We start from the raw sequence: 23704 nt of genomic DNA on the forward strand, positions 1-23704 counted from the left end.
AAAATTGATAACCTTCTGATGAGGAAAAACAAGTATTTGACCCCCTGGACAAACAGCAAGTATTCTGGCTCCTACAAGCCAGTTAGTCTTTCTTTAAGACACAGCCCCAATCCGAACCAATTATCTACATCAAATACACCTGCCTCACCTCGTTACCTGTATAAAAGACACCTGTCAACACCCAAACAACCAGCATCCAACATCACCACCATGGGCAAGACCAAAGAGCTTTCTACGGACATCAGGGACAAGATTGTTGATCTGCACAAGGCTGGGATGGGCTACAAGAGAATCGGAAAGCCACTTGAGAGAAAAGATCAACTGTCGGTGCAGTTATCAGGAAATGGAAGAAGCACCACACCACCGCCAACTCCCTCGGTCTGGGCCTCCACACAAAATCTTGCCTCGTGGGGTGTCCCTGATCATGCGAACGGTGAGGAATCATCCCAAAACCACAAGGGGGAACTGATGAATCAACTGAAGGCAGCTGGGACCACAGTTACAAAAGAAACGGTTGGTAACACACTACGCCGTCATGGATTGAAATCCTGCAGCGCACGCAAGGTCCCCCTGCTCAAGAAGAAACATGTACAGGCCCGCATGAAGTTCGCCATTCACCACCTGGACGACTCAGAAGAGGCCTGGAAGAAGGTGATGTGGTCAGATGAGACCAAAATAGAACTTTTTGGCCTCAACTCAACTCGTCGTGTTTGGAGGGCAAAGAACACCGAGTACAACCCAAAGAACACCATCCCCACCGTCAAGCATGGTGGTGGCAACATCATGCTTTGGGGGTGCTTTTCAGCCAAGGGGACGGGACAACTCCATCGTATTGAGGGGAGGATGGACGGGGCCATGTATCGTGGAATTCTGGACCGACATCTCCTTCCCTCAGTGAGAGAGCTGAAGATGGGTCGAGGATGGGTGTTTCAGCACGACAACGACCCTAAGCACACCGCCAAAGCAACAAAAGAGTGGCTGAAGAAGAAGCACATCAAGGTTCTGGAGTGGCCTAGCCAGTCTCCAGACCTGAATCCGATTGAAAATCTTTGGAGGGAGCTTAAAATTCGAGTTGCCAGGCGACAACCTCGGAACCTGAATGATTTGGAGGCTGTCTGCAGGGAGGAGTGGGCCAACATCCCTGCCGAAATGTGCACAAACCTTGTCACCAACTATAAAAACCGTTTGACATCTGTGCTGGCCAATAATGGCTTTTCTACAAAATATTAACATGCTGTTTGTCCAGGGGGTCAAATACTTGTTTTTCCTCATCAGATGGTTATCAATTTTAATAAATTCATATGATGTGATTTTCTGGAATTTTCTTTGGGATTCTCTCTTTCACTGTTAGAATGTACAAATGATTAAAATTGTAGATTTTTGCATTCTTTGTAAGTGGGCAAACCTGCAAAATCAGCAAGGGGTCAAATACTTATTTCCCCCACTGTATATATATATATATATATATATATATATATATATATATATATATATATATATATATATATATATTTATTAATACATTGAAATTAGCTCCACCTTTACCAGGTTCAACAACACATGAATGCATCAATCCAATAATAATAATAATAATAATATCCAATAATATAATATATATTATTCTCAAGTGAACTATTCCACATAATGGGTACTTTTACTTTTGGTACTTGAAGTATTTTTTTTATGCTTACTTTTGTAGTTTTACATGTGTAAGATTTTGAATGCAGGAATTTTGCTTGTAGTACTTGTAGAGTATACTTCTACAGTGTGGTATTATTTTTTTTATTATGGCTATGACTCTAGCAAGCCAGACAATGCAATAGGCTAAGTTGTATCAGTTCTTCTGTGTACTGAGTACTGTTGTCACAAACAGAAGTCTAAGTTGGGAAATGGAACTGTTTATTCCAAAGTGCTAATGACCTGAAACATGGCGGCCAGAGGTTCCATTATACCACCAGGATCCCCTCTTTAGTATCAGACTTCATACAAACATTATCATTTGAACCCTGGTAGACCACTGTCTGGGGGGTGGGGGGGCGGCTGTGGCTCAGGTGGTAGAGCGGTCGCCTACTAATCGGAAGGTTGGTGGTTTCGATTCCTGGCGCCCTGCAGTCCCATGTTGAAGTGTCCTTGGGCAAGACACTGAACCACGAATTGCTCCCGATGCTGTGCCATCGGAGTGTAAATGTGTGTGAATGTTTATCTGATGAGCAGGTGGCACCTTGTATGGAATGCTGAATGGTCCCTGTACTATGTAAAAGTGCTTTGAGTAGTCATTAAGACTAGAAAAAGCACTATATAAATACAGTTCAGTACAATTCACTGTCCTGATCCTCTGCCGCGCCCAGATTTTCCAGTGATCCGACCGGGGAACGCAGTTTAGACAGTAACCCAAGCCAGAACAAACTGAAGAGCTAAAAATACCAACAGTCAACAAGCCGGCTGCTGTGGGACAGAGACAGGGGGCATTGGTGGGTCTTTACATAGGGGTTAGACAGGCTGGCAGAGGGAGTAAAGGGATAGACAGCTGGGGAAAGAGCCATTGTAAAAGCTAGAACAGAAGACGGAGAGAAAATACGACTTAAAAAAAACCACCAACAAAACTAGAATATACCCCCAACTTGTGTTTCGCTGCTTGTTATTCTCTTCTGTCTTCTTGGACGTTTTTGCTCACCGCTCCCTGGAGGGGATGAACTTTGCTCTCAGGCCTCCATCAGCAGGCAGTTCTGGGCCCGGCGCTGGCAGAGGAGCCACCATGGAGAACCTGGAGAAGCAGCTGATCTGCCCGGTGTGCCTGGAGATGTTCTCCAAACCCGTGGTCATCTTGCCCTGCCAGCACAACCTCTGCCGCAAGTGTGCCAACGACATCTTCCAGGTGAGGCTGATGTCTTAGAGGGTTACAATTCATTTTTTTGGGGACCATTTTCATCTCAACCAATTTTTTAAATTTCAAGCTTCATCTTTATTTCAAATTCAGGTGTCAAACATTCACCCGGTGATGGTCGTGGATGAAGTACTCAGATCCTTTACCTAAGTAAAAGTAGAAATACCATGTTCTATAAGTACTCCCAAGTCCTGCATTCAAAATGTTACTTAAAGGGACAGTTCACCCCAAAATCAAAAATACTTATTTTCCCTCTAACCTGTAGGGCTATTTATCAGTCTAGATCACATGTGTCAAACTCAATGCCCGCGGGCCAAATCCGGCCTCTTGTAGATTTAGATCCGGCCCGTATATTAATTTGGGTTCACAATACATTTTGGCCCACCTAGTTATGCGCCAAACCAAAAACACAGGAAAGGGTTTTTTAAACTGCAAATTACGTGACATTCAAAGCAGAATATGGCAGATTTGCTGACTCAGACTCAGAAATTCCCCCCAGAAGGAACTCTTTTGATGACTTTTGTAGGGCTTCATGTCAACAAAAATGTGACAAAAAGCGTACAAAAATGTCGGAAAAAGCAATAAATTTACAAAATGACAAATGTCTGAGAAAGCCACAAAAACAACAAAAATGAGGAAAAAAAGCTATCAAAATGTTAAAAAAAGTGACCTGCATTAACAAAAAGCACGCCAATAAACTCTACATGTGCGGACCTTGGTGTGATTCTCTTTTTCCAGTGTGGCCCCAAGTGAAAATGAGTTTGACACCCCTGGTCTAGATAGTTTAGGTGTGAGTTGACCAGTGTTGGAGATATAGACCGTAGAGATGTCTGCTTTCCGTCCAATATAATGGAAGTAGATGGCACTCGGCTTGTGGTGCTCAAAGCGCCAAAAAAGTCACAGAATTTAATTTGAAAAACTTAACAGCAATGTCTCTTTCCACATCATGGCCCTGGATACTCAAGATAATCCACAGCCCTGGTTGTGAGCAGTTTGATGTTGGAACTATTGTAGAAAGAAAACAGTCCTTCCTCTCTTTCTCCAGTCAACTAACCCTGTGTGGCAGTCCCGCGGCTCCTCCAGCATGGCTTCCAGCGGCACCCGCTTCCGCTGTCCGTCGTGCCGCCATGAGGTGGTGCTGGACCGCCACGGGGTCTTCGGTCTGCAGAGGAACCTGCTGGTGGAGAACATCATAGACATCTACAGACAGCAGGAGTCCTCCAGGTGAGTGAGTGAGTGAGTGTGTGTGTGTGTGTGTGTGTGTGTGTGTGTGTGTGTGTGTGTGTGTGTGTGTGTGCAGGAGAGGTATGGGTAACAAATCCCACTTTACTTTTTTATTTAACTCTTCAGCACTACATAAACATGTAATGCATGGTTTAACAGTTTAATGTAATTGTAAGCAGATGTACAGTATTTGTCAATAATTAGCAAAACCATAAGATGAATTTTAATCATTATTTTAAAATTCCCTTAAATTCAACTATTTTTCTCGTTCCCAGTTGTTGTTCAGTATGTTCACGTCTCATCTTCCAAACATGTTTGGCAAGAAAAGGTCTTTATATAGAATCTGAAGTAAGACTCTTATTTGTAATTGTTATTGTAATCATTAGTGACCACCAATAGAGAGCAGTATTGCATTCTATTACTGTCTTCAGATTTCTGACTTCAGTCTTTGTTTGACAGTAATGCAGAGTTGATCCATCCATAATGACAGATAGTTTCATTGCAGACAATAGTTTAAGGCTTTAAGGGTGATAAAAAAAAATCTGATACTTGCTTTAATTATATACAGTAGTTTTAAAGTAAAAAAACAACAAAAAATACCAGCATGAATAGATATGAGAATTTGAATTCATGGTTGATAACACACTTGGGGGTTATTTTCTCCTTAATTATCCCTCATTTTTAGTAACTATAATAATTATACATACAGACAGGGTTGAAGCAGAAGTAACGTTTCATGAGATATAATACAAAATAAAATGGAATAAAATACCCAACAATAATATAAGATAAAAACAATAATTATAAAATAGATTAGGAAATAAAATGGTGGGCTGGCATTTATACAAAGCTTTTATTTATTTGATTTCATTTGCAACTTATGCGACGAATGATGTTGTCAATAGATCAATAGGTCGTGCCACACAACATGACAGTGAAATATTTTGATCCAGTTTGGAAACACGTGCACTCTCTTGATTTTGTGTATTACCCCTCAGGTGATGAATACCGCTCTTTATATTTGCATTTTGATGCACTTGTTGTTGACTACAAGTTACATGCAAGATGTGTAAATAACATAATAACGTAAATAACATAATAGAAAGGTGAAGAATGCCTAAGTAAGTCAAGATGAAAAAAAGAATGTAGTTTGGAGTTGGAGTCAATAAAAGTGCAGTTTTAACAGGACAGGTGTTTGATGAAGAGTTTTTTTGCTTTCTTTTTCCTCGCCACTGTTGCACCAAATGCTTGCTCGTGGGGAATTGTTGGGTCTCTGTAAATTATAGAGTGTGGTCTAGACCTACTCTATCTGTAAAGTGTCTCGAGATAACTCGTTATGAATTGATACTAAAAATAAAATTGAATTAAAAATGTAATTGAATCGAAGCAAGTGTTACGTATCATTGGCATGAATTTAGTCAGTTATTTTGATTTTCATTGATCAGCTAACTAATGCTTGAAAACACATGTTGTTGTGGCCAGGTTGGCTCAGTGGGTAGAGCAGGCGCGCATGTATTGAGGTGTATACCTCAACGCAGAAGGTCCAGGGTTCGAGTACGACCTGAGACGATTTCCTGCATGTCATCTCGCTCTCTCTCCCCGTTCATATCTTGCTGTTCGTTCGTTAAAGGCTCAAATGCCCCCCCCAAAATCATTTAGTTGTTTGTTTGAAGTCTATTGCTACTTACAAATTGGTATAAAAAAAAACATGATCCAAGTAGAAGCCTCTTCAGTCCATCTGCCTCTGTTTTATAAGCGTACACACTTACTACAACTCTGCGCTGATATTTAAGTCACCCTAACTCCGAAATAGAAGCTCAATGAGTCACCGTTGGCACTCATTAGAGACAGAAGGACAGGACTCCCCTCATTATCTGTGTGGGCTAAAATAATATAATGTGTAATAAATAATTTATGTGTGGAAAACAATTCTCATTACTTAATCATCATTTCTGTCAGAGACACCTACGTCAGAATACGAAGAACCCATTATTGCATCATTTTTTTTTTTTTTTTTGCATCTGTTAAATAGGCTTTGCTTTTTAGGATGTCTTTTAACTGTCCCAACTGCCTAAATGTGCCACTGCGACCTCCATGTGAGGGCTTAAAAGGCAAATTTGGTAAACTGTGTTTGTTGACCTGGTTGTTCATTTCCCCTTGTATGATAATGAAATGTTTGGCATTGAGAGGATCACGTACATTGCAAATATGGCAGAACAGAATATGTTTGAAATTCATTATGTGCGTTGGATGTATACTATTGGAAGCTGGCACCATCTTGGTTCCCAGGTGACAAAGAAACAACAGTGATCTCAGCCAAGCGATTCCCGTCCATCATCCACTGACGTCTATATATACGTCAGCAACAACAGACGTAAACTAAGCTGGTTTAACAATACAGACAATGTTGCCAAGTCTTGTGGGCAAGATCCCACTAGTGCATGCAAATCTAAAGTCTTCCCTTCAGGGCATTTTAAGCACATTATAAGTGCTTTAAAATGATGGCTGGTAGCAAAGAAGGCTGTGCTTTGGATTATCTTGTAAAGTAATACACTGGTTGTACTTCTGGTTGAAAAAATGTTTTTTAGCAGTGTAAAAACATGGGTTTCTCTCCCACACTTGAACTCTTTCTAGGTGCTTCACGTTTTATGTCTGCCCCTTATAGTTACTATACTGTAATCCAAAACAAATGATGAAATTAAACAGTATGTAATCGGTGTGTTTGTCTAATGAAGATATGGGAAAAGAAGTTTAAGGAAAACGCATTTTCTCAATCAATTTTCTTTCTATGAGTGATGTGATCATGTGATCCAACATCCCTAAATCAGAACAGTTTGGGTTATTTCACAAGTTGAGAATAAAATATATACAGTATATATATATACTCAGCAAAAAAATAAATGTCCTCTCAATTTCGACTGCTTTTATTTTCAGCCAACTTAACATGCGTAAAACTTTGTATGAACATAAAAAAAAATTCAACTAGTACGAAATGAACTGAACAATGCTTCACAGACATGTGACCAACATAAATGGAAAAATGTGGCCCTGAACAAAGGATGGTCAAAATCAAAAGTCACAGTCAGTATGTGGTGTGGCCACCAGCGGCATTAAGTACTGCAGTGCATCTCCTCTTCGTGGACTGCACCAGGTTTGCCAGTTCTTGCTGTGAGATGTTACCCCACTCTTCCACCAAGGCACCTGCAAGTTCCCAGACATTTCTGGGGGGCATGGTTCTCTCCCTCCGATCCAACAGGTCCCAGACGTCCTGGGATTGAGCTCTTCGCTGGCCATGGCAGGACACTAAACTTTCCGGTCTTGCAGGAAATCGCACACAGAATGAGCGGTACGGCTGGTGGCGTTATCATGCTGGAGGGTGAGGTCAGGATGAACCTGCAGGAAGGGAACCACGTGATCGAGGAGGAGGTCTTCCCTGGAACTTTTGATTTTGACCATCCTTTGTTCAGGGACACATTTTTCCATTTCTGTTAGTCACATGTCTGTGAAACATTGTTTTTTGCCGAGTGGGGGAAATAAGTATTTGACCCCTTGCTGATTTTGCAGGTTTGCCCACTTACAAAGAATGCAAAAATCTACAATTTTAATCATATGTACATTCTAACAGTGAAAGACAGAATCCCAAAGAAAATTCCAGAAAATCACATCATATGAATTTATTAAAATTGATAACCATCGGATGAGGAAAAACAAGTATTTGACCCCCTGGACAAACAGCATGTTAATATTTTGTAGAAAAGCCATTATTGGCCAGGACAGATGTCAAATGGTTTTTATAGTTGGTGACAAGGTTTGTGCACATTTCGGCAGGGATGTTGGCCCACTCCTCCCTGCAGACAGCCTCCAAATCATTCAGGTTCCGAGGTTGTCGCCTGGCAACTCGAATTTTAAGCTCCCTCCAAAGATTTTCAATCGGATTCAGGTCTGGAGACTGGCTAGGCCACTCCAGAACCTTGATGTGCTTCTTCTTCAACCACTCTTTTGTTGCTTTGGCGGTGTGCTTAGGGTCGTTGTCGTGCTGAAACACCCATCCTCGACCCATCTTCAGCTCTCTCACTGAGGGAAGGAGATGTCGGTCCAGAATTCCACGATAAATGGCCCCGTCCATCCTCCCCTCAATACGATGGAGTTGTCCCGTCCCCTTGGCTGAAAAGCACCCCCAAAGCATGATGTTGCCACCACCATGCTTGACGGTGGGGATGGTGTTCTTTGGGTTGTACTCGGTGTTCTTTGCCCTCCAAACACGACGAGTTGAGTTGAGGCCAAAAAGTTCTATTTTGGTCTCATCTGACCACATCACCTTCTTCCAGGCCTCTTCTGAGTCGTCCAGGTGGTGAATGGCGAACTTCATGCGGGCCTGTACATGTTTCTTCTTGAGCAGGGGGACCTTGCGTGCGCTGCAGGATTTCAATCCATGACGGCGTAGTGTGTTACCAACCGTTTTTCTTTTGTAACTGTGGTCCCAGCTGCCTTCAGTTGATTCATCAGTTCCCCCCCTTGTGGTTTTGGGATGATTCCTCACTGTTCGCATGATCAGGGACACCCCACGAGGCAAGATCTTGTGTGGAGGCCCAGACCGAGGGAGGTTGGCGGTGGTGTGGTGCTTCTTCCATTTCCTGATAACTGCACCGACAGTTGATCTTTTTCTCCAAGTTGCTTTCCGATTCTCTTGTAGCCCATCCCAGCCTTGTGCAGATCAACAATCTTGTCCCTGATGTCCGAGAAAGCTCTTTGGTCTTGCCCATGGTGGTGATGTTGGATGCTGGTTGTTTGGGTGTTGACAGGTGTCTTTTATACAGGTAACGAGGTGAGGTAAGTGTATTTGATGTAGATAATTGGTTCGGATTGGGGCTGTGTCTTAAAGAAAGACTAACTGGCTTGTAGGAGCCAGAATACTTGCTGTTTGTCCAGGGGGTCAAATACTTGTTTTTCCTCATCAGATGGTTATCAATTTTAATAAATTCATATGATGTGATTTTCTGGAATTTTCTTTGGGATTCTGTCTTTCACTGTTAGAATGTACATATGATTAAAATTGTAGATTTTTGCATTCTTTGTAAGTGGGCAAACCTGCAAAATCAGCAAGGGGTCAAATACTTATTTCCCCCACTGTATATATAAAGCTGTGCATGAAAGTTTGATGATCCATTTCTACTTTCTGTCTCTTCCAGGCTTGTGAACATAAAGCCAGAGCAGCAGAAGCAGCAGCTGCTGTGTGAAGAACATGAAGAGGAGAAGATCAATATCTACTGCCTGTCCTGTGAGACGCCGACCTGCTCCATGTGCAAAGTGTTTGGAAAACACAAAGACTGTGAAGTGGCACCGCTCAGCAGCGTTTATATGAGACAGAAGGTAAAGAAGAAAAAAAAAAAACGTTATCGGATTTTCTTTTATTATAACAAGGTGTCGTTTTCTAACCAGTCACTTCATGTCACTCCACATCACTTCGCTTTATAATGCCGCTTCAATTCACCTCTTTTTACACCACCCAGTCCACATCACTTCACTGCCAGTACATTTCACATCACACCACTCCTCTCCACTTTTCTTCACTGTACTCTACTCCACACAATTTCAGCTCAGTCCAGGTCACTCCAGCTTTACAATCCTCTTTTCTTCGTTCTCACATCCACTTTGCATAACTCGATTCCACATTACTTCACTTTATTTAACTTTACTTCACTCTAGTTCAATTATTATTATTATTTCACTCCTCTTCATTGTGTGCCACTCTGCTCTACTTCCCCCCTTACGTCATCCCTCTTCACTCCAGTTCCCTTTACAACCATTGCACTCGTATTCACATTTTCTTCGTTCTCACATCCATTTCACATTAATTGATTCCACACTCCTTCACTTCACTCAACTCTGGTTCAATTCTCTTTCCTCAGCTTAACTTGATGCCACTCCACTTCACATCATTCAGTTCAGTTTTATTGTCCCACTAAGGGAAATTGGTTTTTGCAGACACAGTAAAGTCAAGCGGTCCACAATCACATCCATTATATGAACAAAACATAACAATACAAGATCTCGTTGAAAAGAACTTCCCAGCAGTTCTATTGTAAAGTGCAGAAGCAACAGACGAAAGCTTACGATGAGTGAATCTCCAGTACAGTGATCATTTGATGGAGTTCAGCCGACCAATGGCTACTGGAACAAAGGATGCCCTAAATCTCTTATGTTAGTCCTTCCTGCAGGCAGCCTGAGACGCCGGCAATAACTCAAACTCCCCCTGCGTCCCCCCGATCAGAAGAATACTCCACAATGGCATTAGCCTTCCTGAGAACCTGTTGATAGTAGATGTTTTCTTTACTCTTGTGCAATCCACGTTAGATTACTTCACTTTAGTTAAATTCACTTTAATCAGCTTCGCTTAATGCCGCTCCACATCATTTCACCTTGCATCATGCCAGTGCACTCCACTCCACTTCACTTTACATCATTTCCTTCCACATAATTCAGTCCACTTCACTCACTACTTACAATCACATCATACTACCGCTCTTGACCATCCTTCCCTCTGGTTCACTACACTCAAATCCACTTCACTTCACTTTCAGGCAAAGCAACAAAACCAAAACCAAATATGAATGTATATACATTGTTGCTGTTGTATCAGAAGTAAGCAGATTTTATTCAGGAGGTTTTTTATTCACAACGGAAGCTAGAGCTTTTTTAAAGGTCAAAGTCCATCAAAGAGTCTAAACTCTAACATTTCTCCAAAAAGTGCATGTGGGCGACTTCTTATAAGCACGGTGGCCTTTATCTCACATTCTTTCGGTTTCTATTTTAAACATTTTTTTTTTCTTACTTTCCTCTTTTCAGAACCGCAAACCAAGATGCACACTGACGTGCCACTTAGTGCAAATACAGAGAATAAAAGTGAATACTGTATTTAACCACTGAAATCAGGACACACACCTGGTTAGCTAGTCATCTAAAAAGGTCATTTACGGTGATACCAGATATTGTTTTAATAACTTATACATCAAATATATCGCATCAAAGAAACCTTTATCGCTCATTTGCCGACACACAAAGTCACACAAAGACAAAGGAAGCAGCAGTTTTGTCATGCAGATGGCAGCAGCAGCATCAAGCATGTTATTGAGCAGTTGGCTTTGTTGACATTTCAGCGCCGGTCTCTCCATCTCTCACTCGGTCTCTGATTCACTCATCTGAAATTCAAATGAGGTCGAGGAAAGCTGTTGATCCTCCAACTTTATGCAAAAGGTTAATTTGAAAAACATTTGGTGATCTAATGTTGGCCTACATAGAGGATGAGAATGCTTGCTACGCTAATACATGACAATGAAACTGTGCAGAAGCTCTAATAAACTATAAATATAAAAATTAATGTCAGCGATGTTCTGGATGTTTGCAGACAGACCTTAGCGACGGCATCGCCATCTTAGTCGCCAGCAATGACCACGTCCAGGCAGTCATCTCTCAGATGGAAGAAATCTGCCGCACTGTAGAGGTAAGGCACATGCACATGCACATGCACACACACATGCACACACACACACACACACACACACACACACACAGTGCGTTTCACTATCTTTGTGGGGACCGTCATTGACATAATGCATTCCCTAGCCCCTTACCCTAACCTTAACCATCACCACTAAATGCCTAACCTTAACCCTTACCCTAACCCTAACCTAATTCTAACCCTCAAACAGCCCTTTAAACTTGTGGGGTCCAGCATTTTGTCCCCACAAAGCTGGTCGGACCCCACAAGTTTACTGTATTCCAGGTTTTCGGACCCCACGAATGTAGTTAAACCAGAACACACACACACACACACAGTAATTTGTTATTTTCTTATATCAAGACACCTTGTTGTGTAATATTGTTAATGTATCAGCCAATACAAAGTCCTGATGTAATATTTATATTTCTCACATGATAGATGTACAGTGCACTTACTTACATCGAAATGAGTAAGGAAGCAGCCCAAGCAGACGTTTATAGACAACACAAAGTGTCTTTTCTCACCTCAGGAGAACGGTCAACGGCAGAGAGAACAGCTAGCCATCCGTTTTGACAGCCTGTTGGCCATCTTGGACGAGCGGAAGCAGGAGCTGGTGGGGCTCATCAGCAAACAACAGGACGATAAACTCAAACGTGTCCAATCTCTCATTCGTCAGCACAGCGATCACCTGGAGGTCGCGGTAACGCTGGTGGAGTCGGCCATTCAGTCGATGGAAGAGCCACACATGCCTGTGTTTATACAGGTGGGTCACACTTTATATCAGCTGGCTCCTGCAGGATGAGTTAGATGACTGGAGAGTCAGTGTCCTTGTTTTTTTTTTATTGGGGATTTTTGGGGTTTTAGTGACCTGAGTGGTCTGAAAACTGGAAAATAATCGTTAAGTCAACACAATGTTTTTTTTTTAAGACTCTTAATCTTTGAATGTGAATACTTTAAGACCAAGAAAAAAACACCAAAATGACATTTCATTAATTCCCCCAAAAGTTCATTAATGTGCATAAAGCTCTTATGAAACAGCATTTGGACCATTAAGTACACTTACAGAGTCTCTGAGGATTAACTTAAAATTAATTATAAAAATAAGTGCAGCCAATTTAATAGCTGAATTAATAAATAAAACATTTAAATTTTTACAATTATTACTAAACTGATTTTTGGTGTCTAGTCAAAATTATCAAAAAATGGGGAAAAGATCTTATTTTTTCCCTACAGAAGGTTTTCTTTCTTTTATTTAGACAGCTGTAGGAAAAGATGCGACCGATTCTAATCCGGCTCAAATGGCCAGAGTCTTTTTGATGATTCCACCAGTCACTTCTCATGTTTTCCCCTTTAATTATGGCAGACCAGGAAATGAATACTCAGGATTCGTTCAGTTAAACTAAAACAATCTTTAGTAAAATGATATTGCAAACAGACATTTCATATGCATATGGTTCAGCCGCTCCTTCAAGACTTTCTCTCCCTAGCCACCAACAAAGTTTCTCCGGGTCTGACACCGGACCTTCCTTTTCCCTATTCTTTTATTCATCTTCAGTTTCCTCCTTCCGCCATTGCGTCTGGGCCGCCAGTCGGTTGGATATCACTCAGACCTTCTGTCTCCGAGAAGATAGCAAAGTTGCGCGCTAGCCTTGGGATTGCTCTCATTCTCTTCTTCTCTCATGGCCTAAAGATTGTCTATTACTTTAAGATATTTCATTAGGTGCATTCTGTTCCAAATGTTTATCAAACAAATCAGGAGCACTTTTGCTCCAATAAATTTGAACACGTCTTATCTTACACATGCCAGACAGGAGGAGACAGCGAGGCCATCCCAGGCTACTGGACATTCTTATTCTAAACCCAATATATTTCTACACCCTCTTTTTCCACAGCAACACACTGTGGAACATAATCCTCATATGGGCAAAACAAAATAATGGGATCCCTCTTTCGAGACCTAGGTACGACTTAATGGCAATTTAGCAATCAGTAATAACCTATCAAAAATTAAACATGATGGTGGATATCATGACAGAGCAGTGTGGTGCGTGGGTCTTATATGTAGATTTTAGCCCCTAATGTAAGTATTGTATTTTTGTGGAAATCTCTAAACATCGTGTAACAGCAAACTTCAAACAAACATCTTTTGCAATTTAAAACTTGTAAAATCATAGTCAAAAATGATTCTTTAATTCACAAGATTAGAAGCCAAAAATTAAATGCAAATATTATAGAGGAAAGTCTGAAAAAACTAACGCAATTTATATTCTATTCGGTTAACCACCTTAGATTTATCCTGCAACTTCTTTTAGGGGTTCCAACCCTCAGTCTGGGAATCACTGCTTTATAAATGTCAGTCTTTCCAATTTAATTTAACTATATGATCAATAAAATCCCCTATATACCAAACATTTTATTCATGCTAAACATACAGGTGACACAAAATAAACTGCATATTTTTTTCAGCAGTAGGTTGTTTTTTATTTAAACAAATTCACCTCACACCTCACGTTCCTCCATCATTCAAAGTTTCCTTCCATGCATCGATATATTTCCCAGCTAAAGGGTTCATTAGACACGATGATCCATGCTCAGTTGTCCCCAGGCCATGTCTGCTGCTGCTGCTACTGATGATTAAGGGCTTTATGTGTACAGCTGCATGGTGAGGAGGGAAACAGGGGCAGTAATCCCAGCTGTATGCCTCCATGTCGGGCACTCTGCTTCCACGAACCCCCCTGAGGACTGCTGGTTCTCTGGTCCTGCATACCTCAAGACTCCGACAGTATCGTCACACACACCATAATTAATACAGCTGCAGAGATAATGAAGAGCAGCTCAGTCTCTCCAGTTTACTGTATCGATTAACTAATTGATCACAGGCACGGACATGTTTTGATGAAGGCAACATGCACACACGCATTCCACTGACTTCTAAATCTCATGTCTACAACAGCAGACTCGTTTGAAATTGAGAGGTATAAACTGAAACATCTGTTTGCTTTTGTAACTCAACAAAATGTTTTTTTTAAAATGTATCAAAGGACATGTATTGTACCAGTCGCTACGGCAAAAATTGTGGCATTTTTGACAAACTTGTGTGTCCTGGAAGTATAAATTCGGGCTACAACTTATGATTATTTTTTAAATAATTGTTTTTAAATGTCATTTGAGGGTTGATTGATTGAGAAATTAAAAAAAATTAAGTTTAACTTGCCACAGACAGTTGGAGGGTCAAACCTCACTCAGGTTGTTGCTGAATTAGGCATCCTTATTGCTGATGCAACGCATCTGCTTCACTGTGTCTCCACTGACAAAAGTGTGTGTTTGTTATGTGTGTGTGTGTGAGAGAGTGAGAGAGTAGGAGCCTCAGGTGTCTCGGTTTTGTGCTCAGCAGACACATCTTCTGCCAGAGCAGGTGTTAAAGGAGATACAGTGGCAGCAGGTAGTAAACACCATGAGGCCATTCTGGCAGCTGGCAGTATTTCTTATTATCATGTTTTTAATTTAATGCGGTGACATGTCTGACAAATACTTCTGACTGATATCGTTGGCACAAAAAACTGAAGCACAGTGTGATTAACTTAGTCTCTTTCCTCCTTTCTGTCTTCATCACTCTCATAGAGCGCCAAAGTCATACTGGAAAAGTAAGTTGAGTGTTGTTTGTGGTGAAGCTGTGATTCTGCATGTAGAGAATGTGGTCATATTAAAACAAAAGTTACAGGAAATGGAAATACTCAATAGTAAAGTACAAGTTCCTCAAAATTGTACTAAAATACAGTACTTAAGTTAATTTACTTTGTTGCTTTCAACCACTGATAGCATACGGCGCTATGTTGTCAACAGTCATCAGCTATATTTTATGTAGCAGGTGGTCAACCAAGAGATATAAAAACCTAAATAATGTGCTCTGAATGCTGCCGTCAGCGTCCTGGCCACATGGGGATGAGATAGTGTATACTGAGTGTGTATGTGTGTGTGTTTGGTTTGCTGATGGATCGAGCCAATATTGTTCTTTTAAATCCACATCAATAACCTTTGAAATGGGTGTTTGCCTGCTTTAATATTTATTGTTGAATGTGTCAATACTACACAGGCTGCAGATTAGAAGGCTTTATCTCAAAGTGCTCAAATTATGCTTTCTGGCTTTTCCCCTTTCCTTTATTGTGTTATATATATTTTTTGTGTGCACGTTATTGGTTTACAAAGTGAAAAAGCCCAAAGTCCACCCCAAAGGGACTTACCATCTCCAACAGAAAACACTGTTCACAAACTGCTCCAAACAGCTCTATTGTAGTCCAGCCTTTACTTCAGAGACAAACGTGAGTCACTTTGTAACACACGTTATAATGCTCGCCTAGCTGCTAGCATGGCACGCCCTCATACTCTGCTTTTGACTGGCTAGTAGTCCTTACCTAGCTACTGCGCATGTGCAACTCCCAACAAAGATGGAATTATTATTTTGAAACGTGTTTGTGTTAACAGGATAGCATTGACAGCCAGGGCCTCGAACATGGAGCGTCCAGAGCTCGGTTACGAGAGTATGAGCCATTTCTTCATCGATACAGACGATCTCGCGGACATGCTGAGGAACATCAACTTTTGCTCCGGTACGCACCGTGGAACAACATACTTTACTTAAAGTATAAACTCCTGCAGTAAAAATGTATAATGTATGTGTACATTTACTTTAAGTATTAAAATTAAAGTACTCAACTAGTGGAAAAAACATCCAAAATACACATTTAGGAGTTTATTTTACTACTATGTCTAGTGTCTGTAGATTTCTCCTAAACTCACCAAAAGTTAGCATTGGATAATGCCTCATTTGCATATTTAAACATAAAAATTTCAGAAAACTTGTTATACAACAAAAAGAATAGTCAATGTAAATAATCAAATGAGGAAATTTCATAGTGATATCTTTAAGTTAAAATAGTTTCCCTATTCGCCTGTAGTGTCTCCCCTTAAAGTAAAAGCGAGAGTTTACTGTTGTAGAGGTGAAGCTAGTTTTATTTTTTTTGGAATATTTGATTAAGTTATTAGCTATGAAGGTGATCGATGGATTGGTTGATAATTGGGTTTGATTATTATTTGCATTATTTTATTATTGTTTGATTATTATTTGAGTAACTAAGTGTACTTATTTATACTGACCTTTCCCCTGTGTGTATTTTGTCCCCCCCTTTCCAATATTCTTTTTTTGTTTTATGATTTTTTTGATAACTGATACAAATATTAAAACAATGAGGAAAACGTCCAATATATAGTAATAGCTAACTCTTCTAAAAGTAAAACAACTGTATAGTATTGTAAAAACTCCAAACTATACATGATATATAAACCATTAAAAGTAAACACCTGACCTCACAGCTACACAAAGACCTCCAGAAGGATCAGAAACCATTTAATTTTGCTTCCATTCACATTCACACAGGTTTACAGTAAATAGCTCGGTTTACTGTCTAAACAAAAATGTGTGTATACTGGTATTAACCACGTTGTGGGGACTGTGACACATTTGGGGACAAAAAGGTCCCTACAAAGGAAACAATTACATTTTAGGGTGAAGACTTGGTTTTCAGTCTAGGTATGCATGGGTTAAGGTAATCGTAAGTCAATGCAGTGACCTTTTAATTAAAAAACAAGTTTTTGTGTGTGTGTGTGTGTGTGTGTAGGTGTGGGAGATAATGGAGAAGAAGATCCTGCAGAAGGTGGCGAAGAGTCAGAACTTGACTTCTGTTCCAGATTTTAAGACCATAACAGAGGAAACTTTTGTTTTCAATGACTCAAGTGCAGATTTTGACTTTTTTATTGGTTAAACATTTGAGTACAATGATTTGATATTCTCTGAGAGACATAACAGAAGGGGATACAAGGTGTTTGTTTCTGTCTTGAATCTCCCTGTTGACCTGTATTGATGAATTGATCAGGGTTTTGTGGTTTGTTTGATTTTGGTTTAGAAAGTGTCAGACTTTTCACATTAGTTATTCAGCTTCCAGTCATCAGCTAGAGCGGACAAACCTGTAGCTCTGTCTCTCTTCTTGCCAAATGTTTCTGTTTTATACACGTAACAGACACACATTATAATACAGAGTCTAATTCATAATATTTAGTTTTGAGGGACTAATAAGGGTTTTTATTTGTTAATTTAGTCCTGAATTATAGATCTGTCACTGTTTTCGTGAGAAAATCTACAATTTTGACCGAAAAAGACATACAATCTCAAAGTCCACTTACTAACCTTTCTTGCATATTTCTTTTGCATCCCACAGTCTTCATCAGCAGGTAGAGCTGGCTCAGTTGTCATGGAGGCCATTCAAATCATGCACCAAAGACCACATCTGAACAGAGACAGGTTTTACAACTAAATAAAATCAAACATCTCCTTAGTTTGCTGTAGAAGATTCTCCAGGGAACCTGAAACCTTTTTTAAAGGGCCCCTTGGTAATAATAATAATAACAATAATAATAAATCGATTTAATTCAATTTGATTTTCACTTTGCATCAATGATCATTGAAGCGATATATCGATCCAGATCGATGTATCGTTACAGCCCTAATAAATACATGGCACCCTAAAGGTTCACTTCATGTCTTGAACATCATAAAATGCCTCATATTTAAAGTGTTTCAATGAGAATCCTGCAGACAAACAAGTTTCTAAAAATGCAAAAACAAAACTGACAGCTCTTAAACTGAAGTTGTTCAAATGTGTCAGAGCCTGTTTATAAATGTTCTTGTTGTTCTGCTGATGAATTGTAATGTGCACAATCTGAAGTCAGCAGCAGCTCACTGTGTATCGTACAGAGGAGATGTGTGAAATTGTCTCTAACAAGACCACTTACGTAAAAAGAGAGTGAAGGATTCCCCTCATCCACTCAGGAAGGCGGCAGCATCAGCGTATTCATGCTGACTCAGTCAAAGGCGGCAACAACAACAACAACAGAATCCTCCTCCGTGCTGCGTTTGTGTGACATTAGGCTGAGCAGCTGGAGAGTTACTGGTGATTGTTGGGATGTGGGAAGATGACACTGATCTCATGGTATTCGTCTTTTGTTCTTTACTCGAGGTTCTCGCTGCAGTCCTGAGGAAATGTAAAACAGAGACGGAAATAGAAGTTTACCATAATCCTTCGGGAAAAATCTACAAGAGTGAATTCAGCCACATAAAAAGATGAAGACAACATGTAAAAACAAACACCTAAATGATTGATTGAAATTATACCTTTCTATACGTTATCCATCTGTGGTTCCTCCTGCAGCAGCCCAGAAGACTGACTTGGCCGGATTTTAGCCTCCCACATTGTTTCCTTTTGTTCCGTATAAAAAAATAAAATAAAAAAACATCCAGTGTATTGTGTTTAAATATATCTCTCTATGTATAGCTCACAGGAAATGTATACAGTGGATTTAGCACTGTATTCTGTGCTGTGGGAGGGAAAAGATTTTGTTCACATTGGTCTTTTTCTTCCGGATTTAAAGGCCTTATATAGCTTTTCTGTCACCATACTTTCTAAAGGCTTCAGAGTTTTATAATTCTCTTCAGATTGTATGTAAATACATTTCCAACCCAAGCCTTCCAAGATGACCCACATGAACATTTTCTGATCAGCCACCTCTATGCTTAAGGTTTTGTTAGGGTTGGGCCCCTCACTGCTTTGTTAAACGACGAGGCTGCTGCTATTCTGTATTTCTTCTATTGTCAACATGAAAAAAATTAAACCAACAATTAATTGTTCCTACTACAAAGTATTGTGTGGGTATCCAAAGCCGGATAAATCTTATTCCTCTGTCATAAAGCCATATTGTCCAAAAAACACATGTATGAGCCATGCTGCAATAAATACTATGTGGTTTAATCCGCTGCTGAAAATAGTCCCCAAAAAATGCACTATTTACTCCTGCTTGCAGACAGAAATATCTCAACAACTATTGGATGGATTGCCATTAATTTTGATACAAACATTCATCGTGCCCAGATGATGTATCGTAACGACTTCAATGATCCTGTGGCTTTTCCTCTAGCGCCACCATGAGGTCGACATTCATGGTGTAGAGTGAAATTTCTCAAACATTGAATGGATTACAATAATGTTTTGTGCAACTATTCATGTTCCCCTGAAGTGTGAATTGTAACAACTTTGGTCTTTGGTGATCCCCTGACCTTACATTTAGCCTTATCATTATATTAAAATGTCTCCAGTACTTTTGTTTTGGACCAAATCCCTGCAAAATGATTCTCATGAACCCCATCTGTACTCCGTTTAGTGTTACAGTATTTGCAGTATGCTAACGTGCTAAAATGGTGAACATGGTACATGTTGTAACTGCTAAATATCAACATGTGGCATTGTCATTATGAGCAAGTTCTTTATTGTTTTCTTAATGCTGTTAATCAAGCTGAAAGACTTTTGCATCATGGGATTTTTTGGAAAACCGGGCTTCAAAATACAATCTAGATTAAAAATAAACATCATTCAACCAATCATTTTCATGCACTAGCAATGTAACTGAGTAATCTCAGTCTCCACAAGGTGTACAGAATTTGATTAAGCATCCGGTTATATCTTTTGAAGTCAAACGTTCTAAGATATGCAGTTTAATAGAGTTTAAAGTACCGGTATGATGACAAACACGTTTGCCATTGCTTTGCATCTACAAAATGATATGTAATGGCATTTGTAAAGCACAACGAGGGAGATGAAACAAACAGATGGTGATAAGGCAGAAGAATCACCAACACACCCACAGTTTAGACTGAGTCAGAGAAACAAAGAACTCACAGGCCATTTTAACTTTTGTGTTTGTTTCTTCTCTCTCCCTTTAATTGGTTTCAACAACTTGGACATTAACTTCCATCATGTCTGAGCCTTCAACAATAATGGATCTTTAAAAAAGCTTCTGTTGCAATGATAACATTCAACAATGATAACATTCAACAAACAGTTGAAAGTGATAACAAATTGTACACTTTAATTCATTACAGTTAATAGCTTTTTAGCAAATGTTCAAGTGGTGTAATTAAGCAGTTCAGTTTTATTTAATTTATATTCTGTATCACACACTAAATAGCTAAAATAAAATGAAGGAATTACCAAATAAAATGCCACATTAAGTCAGCCCAGTCCTCCGTTGAATTTGTGGGTAAAAATAAGTTTTAGGTCTTGTGATAAAGAAAGAAGCTAATGCATTTGTCTCAAACTGGCAATAATACCTCAATGTAAATATATGGTTCGTCCTTTGCATGGCATTGGAGGAAAGTGCATAAGAGGTCATTAAAATCAAAAGGGTTGGGGCGTTCAGGTGGCGTAGGAGTTTAAGAAGATGACCTAGGCAAAGTCAACAGTTTGAGTCTGACTGGGGACATTTGTTACATGTCATTATTTTGACCTGATGTCAGTGATGGAAAAAAGGTCAGGGGGTTCATCATTCATCATAATTAGGAATCATCCTCTGGGGGACATGAATATCTAAGCAAAAAAAATAATCAATGAAATCAGACTAGTAGGTGTTGTGATTTTGTTTTAAAAGTGTTGTTAGATGGACAGAAGCGCAACTGAGAGATGACCATTGTTAGAGTCCTTTGACCCGGCTGCAAGCTGGAGAAAAATCTATAAATCCTAATACAAATGGAAAAAACACTGGACCATACAGCAGTCACAAAAGTTGTATTTTTATAACCGATTAATACACATTTATAATCAGCACAATAACAGAATCAAGAGGTTTTACTTCAAAACTTTTTTATTACAAAATATAAATGGCAAAAAAGCTTTATCTTCTTTTGCTAAAACAATGGAATCCGTGTCAGACATAAATGTTTATGGTAAAATAAAGCTTTGTTTTTTCTTCTTTTTTGTCGTTGTTAACAGGTTAGCATGCTACAGGTGATAGAGTACAGGTGATACAGTGCTCCCTCTCAACTAAAGGGAAAGGAGGATGAAAGGAAGGTGAGAGCTGACGGTTGACGATGGAAAACAAATCAACATTAAGTGTGTTTTATCTTTCCTTCCACCTCAGAGCCATTCTTAAAGACGCCATTTCATTAACTATAAACAATCCGAGTGGGATTAAAACAACAAAAACAAGGAGAGTTTGATATCCATGGAGAGGGGTTTTGAAGCTTCACATTGTGTAGATCTATAGTAGTTCTTCATTTTAAAGATTATGAGCTTATTACGTTTGAGAAATCCCTTTGACAGGCTGAATACCACGTTTATTTGGCCAGTTATGTACAGTATAGTACCATTTAAGGTACCATTAAAAAAACCTTTAGGTGAGGTATATTTTTTTGAAGCACAAGCCTTTAATTAGCTTTTTAATTAGCCATTTAATATTGTAGTTTACATGAACTAATCAAGTGAAGGGGAGGGTAAACACACCAACAGTTCACCATCTTTTTAGGCTAACTTAAATCATAAGAGTATTGTCCATTTGAAGGATCATCCTGAAGTAGGTTATACAAAGAAAATTAAAAACCTTTTTAATTTGGTGTTAATTCACCATATTTGTGATCATAAACTTAAGGCCAGAGATTACCATGGTTTTAATTTACCACTACATTATGTTAGAAATGTGGAGAAATTTCAGTTTGAACCACACTCAGAGTAAGTTATAACATCTAAAGATTTACTGATTTTAGGATAGTAGCCTATATGAAGACATTTACCATATCTACACAGCACCAATTCAGCTGTGTCTGGTGATTACAAGCCAAACACCCATAATGCACCTTACATTAGACTTATTTAGCTGCAGGGGCAAACAAGTAGCCTGTAAAGAGACATAATATCACGATTATCATTACAGCAGTCCATACGTTACAATGAGGTCATCCAAATTACCGACAAGAAGAACGATTAAACTGTAAATATTTAGGTCAGTCCTATTGTAATATGTTATTTTCATTTCAAGCATCAAAACATTTGATCACAAAGATAAATGTCAAATTCCAAATGTCAAAATGTTGAGTCATGAAATGAAACCTAAAAAGGTTCCCTTCCAAAAGTCCAGTGCGAGGAGGAGTGTGGGTTTGAGGAGGCTGGGTGGGGGGTGTAGCCAGGGGCCGGTGAAGGGGAAAGAGGGGGGGTTCTGAGAAGTCCGATTCTATATTTCTCAACAAAGTCTTTAAATAACACTTAAGAAGTTTACATTTTACTCGCAGGTGCTGTGATGCGAAAATTGGCACCAGTTGTGCATAAAAATGATGTGAAGAGGAAGGAAGGCAGGCGCACGAACAACAACTAATGTCAGAGGTCTTAAATACTTAGACAGCGGTTTGGCTGTTTTAACGAGGCAATTTAAAAAAATAATAATAATAGAGCTTTACTTCCCGACCTCGTCGAGGACTTTGCGGTTGAGCTGAGCCTGCTCCCTCTGGCTTTCTATCTTGGCCATCTGGATCATATTCCTCAGCAGGTGGAAGGTGAGGTCGATGGACAGCGGCGGCTCTTCGTTCCGTTTCCACAGCTGCGCCGCCGTTCTCACCGCCTCATCCTCCTCGCTCTCCTCTTCGGGCGGGAGCAGGCGCACAGGGTTCAGGTTTCTTTTTTGGAGAAACCTCAGGATGTTGTCGCCCAGTAGATCTGACGCAGCGCTGTCGCCGGCGGCGGCCGCCCTGAGAAGCACTTGGCCCAGTTGCTGCTGCGTCTGGAGGCGGCCGCTGCTATCCAGCCAGCCGGGGAGGATGCGCGGTCTACCGGCAGCGGGGCGGAGGTGTGATGAGAGGAGGACCGAGGAGAGGAGAAGGAGCAGGGGGACTGGCTTCATGTCCTGCAACCAGAGAGATTTATAAACGTGACAGTACATCACATAATCACCAGGAAACTGAAGCGGCCAATCAAACTCACAGCAAACACCAGTATTGTTTTGCAGTTTTTCAGACAACTATTTGTGGAAAATGTATAGTTTTAATCATGCATAGGCCTAAATGACTGTAAATAAAACAGATAAGAGATAAAATAAACTTTATTAATCCCACACTTGGGAAATTCCTGTGCTACAGCAACTCAAAAAGATTTTTTTTTTTAATTAAATCTAATTTGGTAAATTTAACATAGGCCCTGGTGTCATAAAGACTATTTTTACCTTACAGT

At 39.9% G+C, this 23704-nt stretch overlaps 2 protein-coding genes across 3 annotated transcripts; one reads left to right on the forward strand and one right to left on the reverse strand.

The window, feature by feature from the left end:
* Positions 1-2446: 2446 nt before the first annotated feature.
* Positions 2447-18903, forward strand: trim54 (tripartite motif containing 54). 2 transcript variants are annotated; one of them, XM_028605179.1, is made up of 8 exons: positions 2447-2875; positions 3930-4108; positions 9298-9478; positions 11514-11609; positions 12139-12372; positions 15231-15253; positions 16092-16216; positions 17285-18903. In XM_028605179.1, the coding sequence occupies exons 1-8, from the start codon at positions 2690-2692 to the stop codon at positions 17359-17361; spliced, it is 1101 nt and encodes a 366-aa protein (XP_028460980.1). In that variant the 5' UTR covers positions 2447-2689; the 3' UTR covers positions 17362-18903. The 2 variants fall into 2 exon arrangements, with proteins under 2 accessions (XP_028460980.1, XP_028460981.1); XM_028605180.1 differs by lacking the exon at positions 15231-15253 and having other exon boundaries at positions 17285-17370.
* Positions 18904-22199: 3296 nt separating this feature from the next.
* Positions 22200-23378, reverse strand: uts1 (urotensin 1). Its single transcript, XM_028605950.1, has one exon. The coding sequence runs from the start codon at positions 23376-23378 to the stop codon at positions 22935-22937; it is 444 nt and encodes a 147-aa protein (XP_028461751.1). The 3' UTR covers positions 22200-22934.
* Positions 23379-23704: the final 326 nt, after the last annotated feature.

Source organism: Perca flavescens, chromosome 18 (assembly GCF_004354835.1).
Source record: "Perca flavescens isolate YP-PL-M2 chromosome 18, PFLA_1.0, whole genome shotgun sequence".
NCBI classification, from domain to species: Eukaryota; Metazoa; Chordata; class Actinopteri; order Perciformes; family Percidae; genus Perca; species Perca flavescens.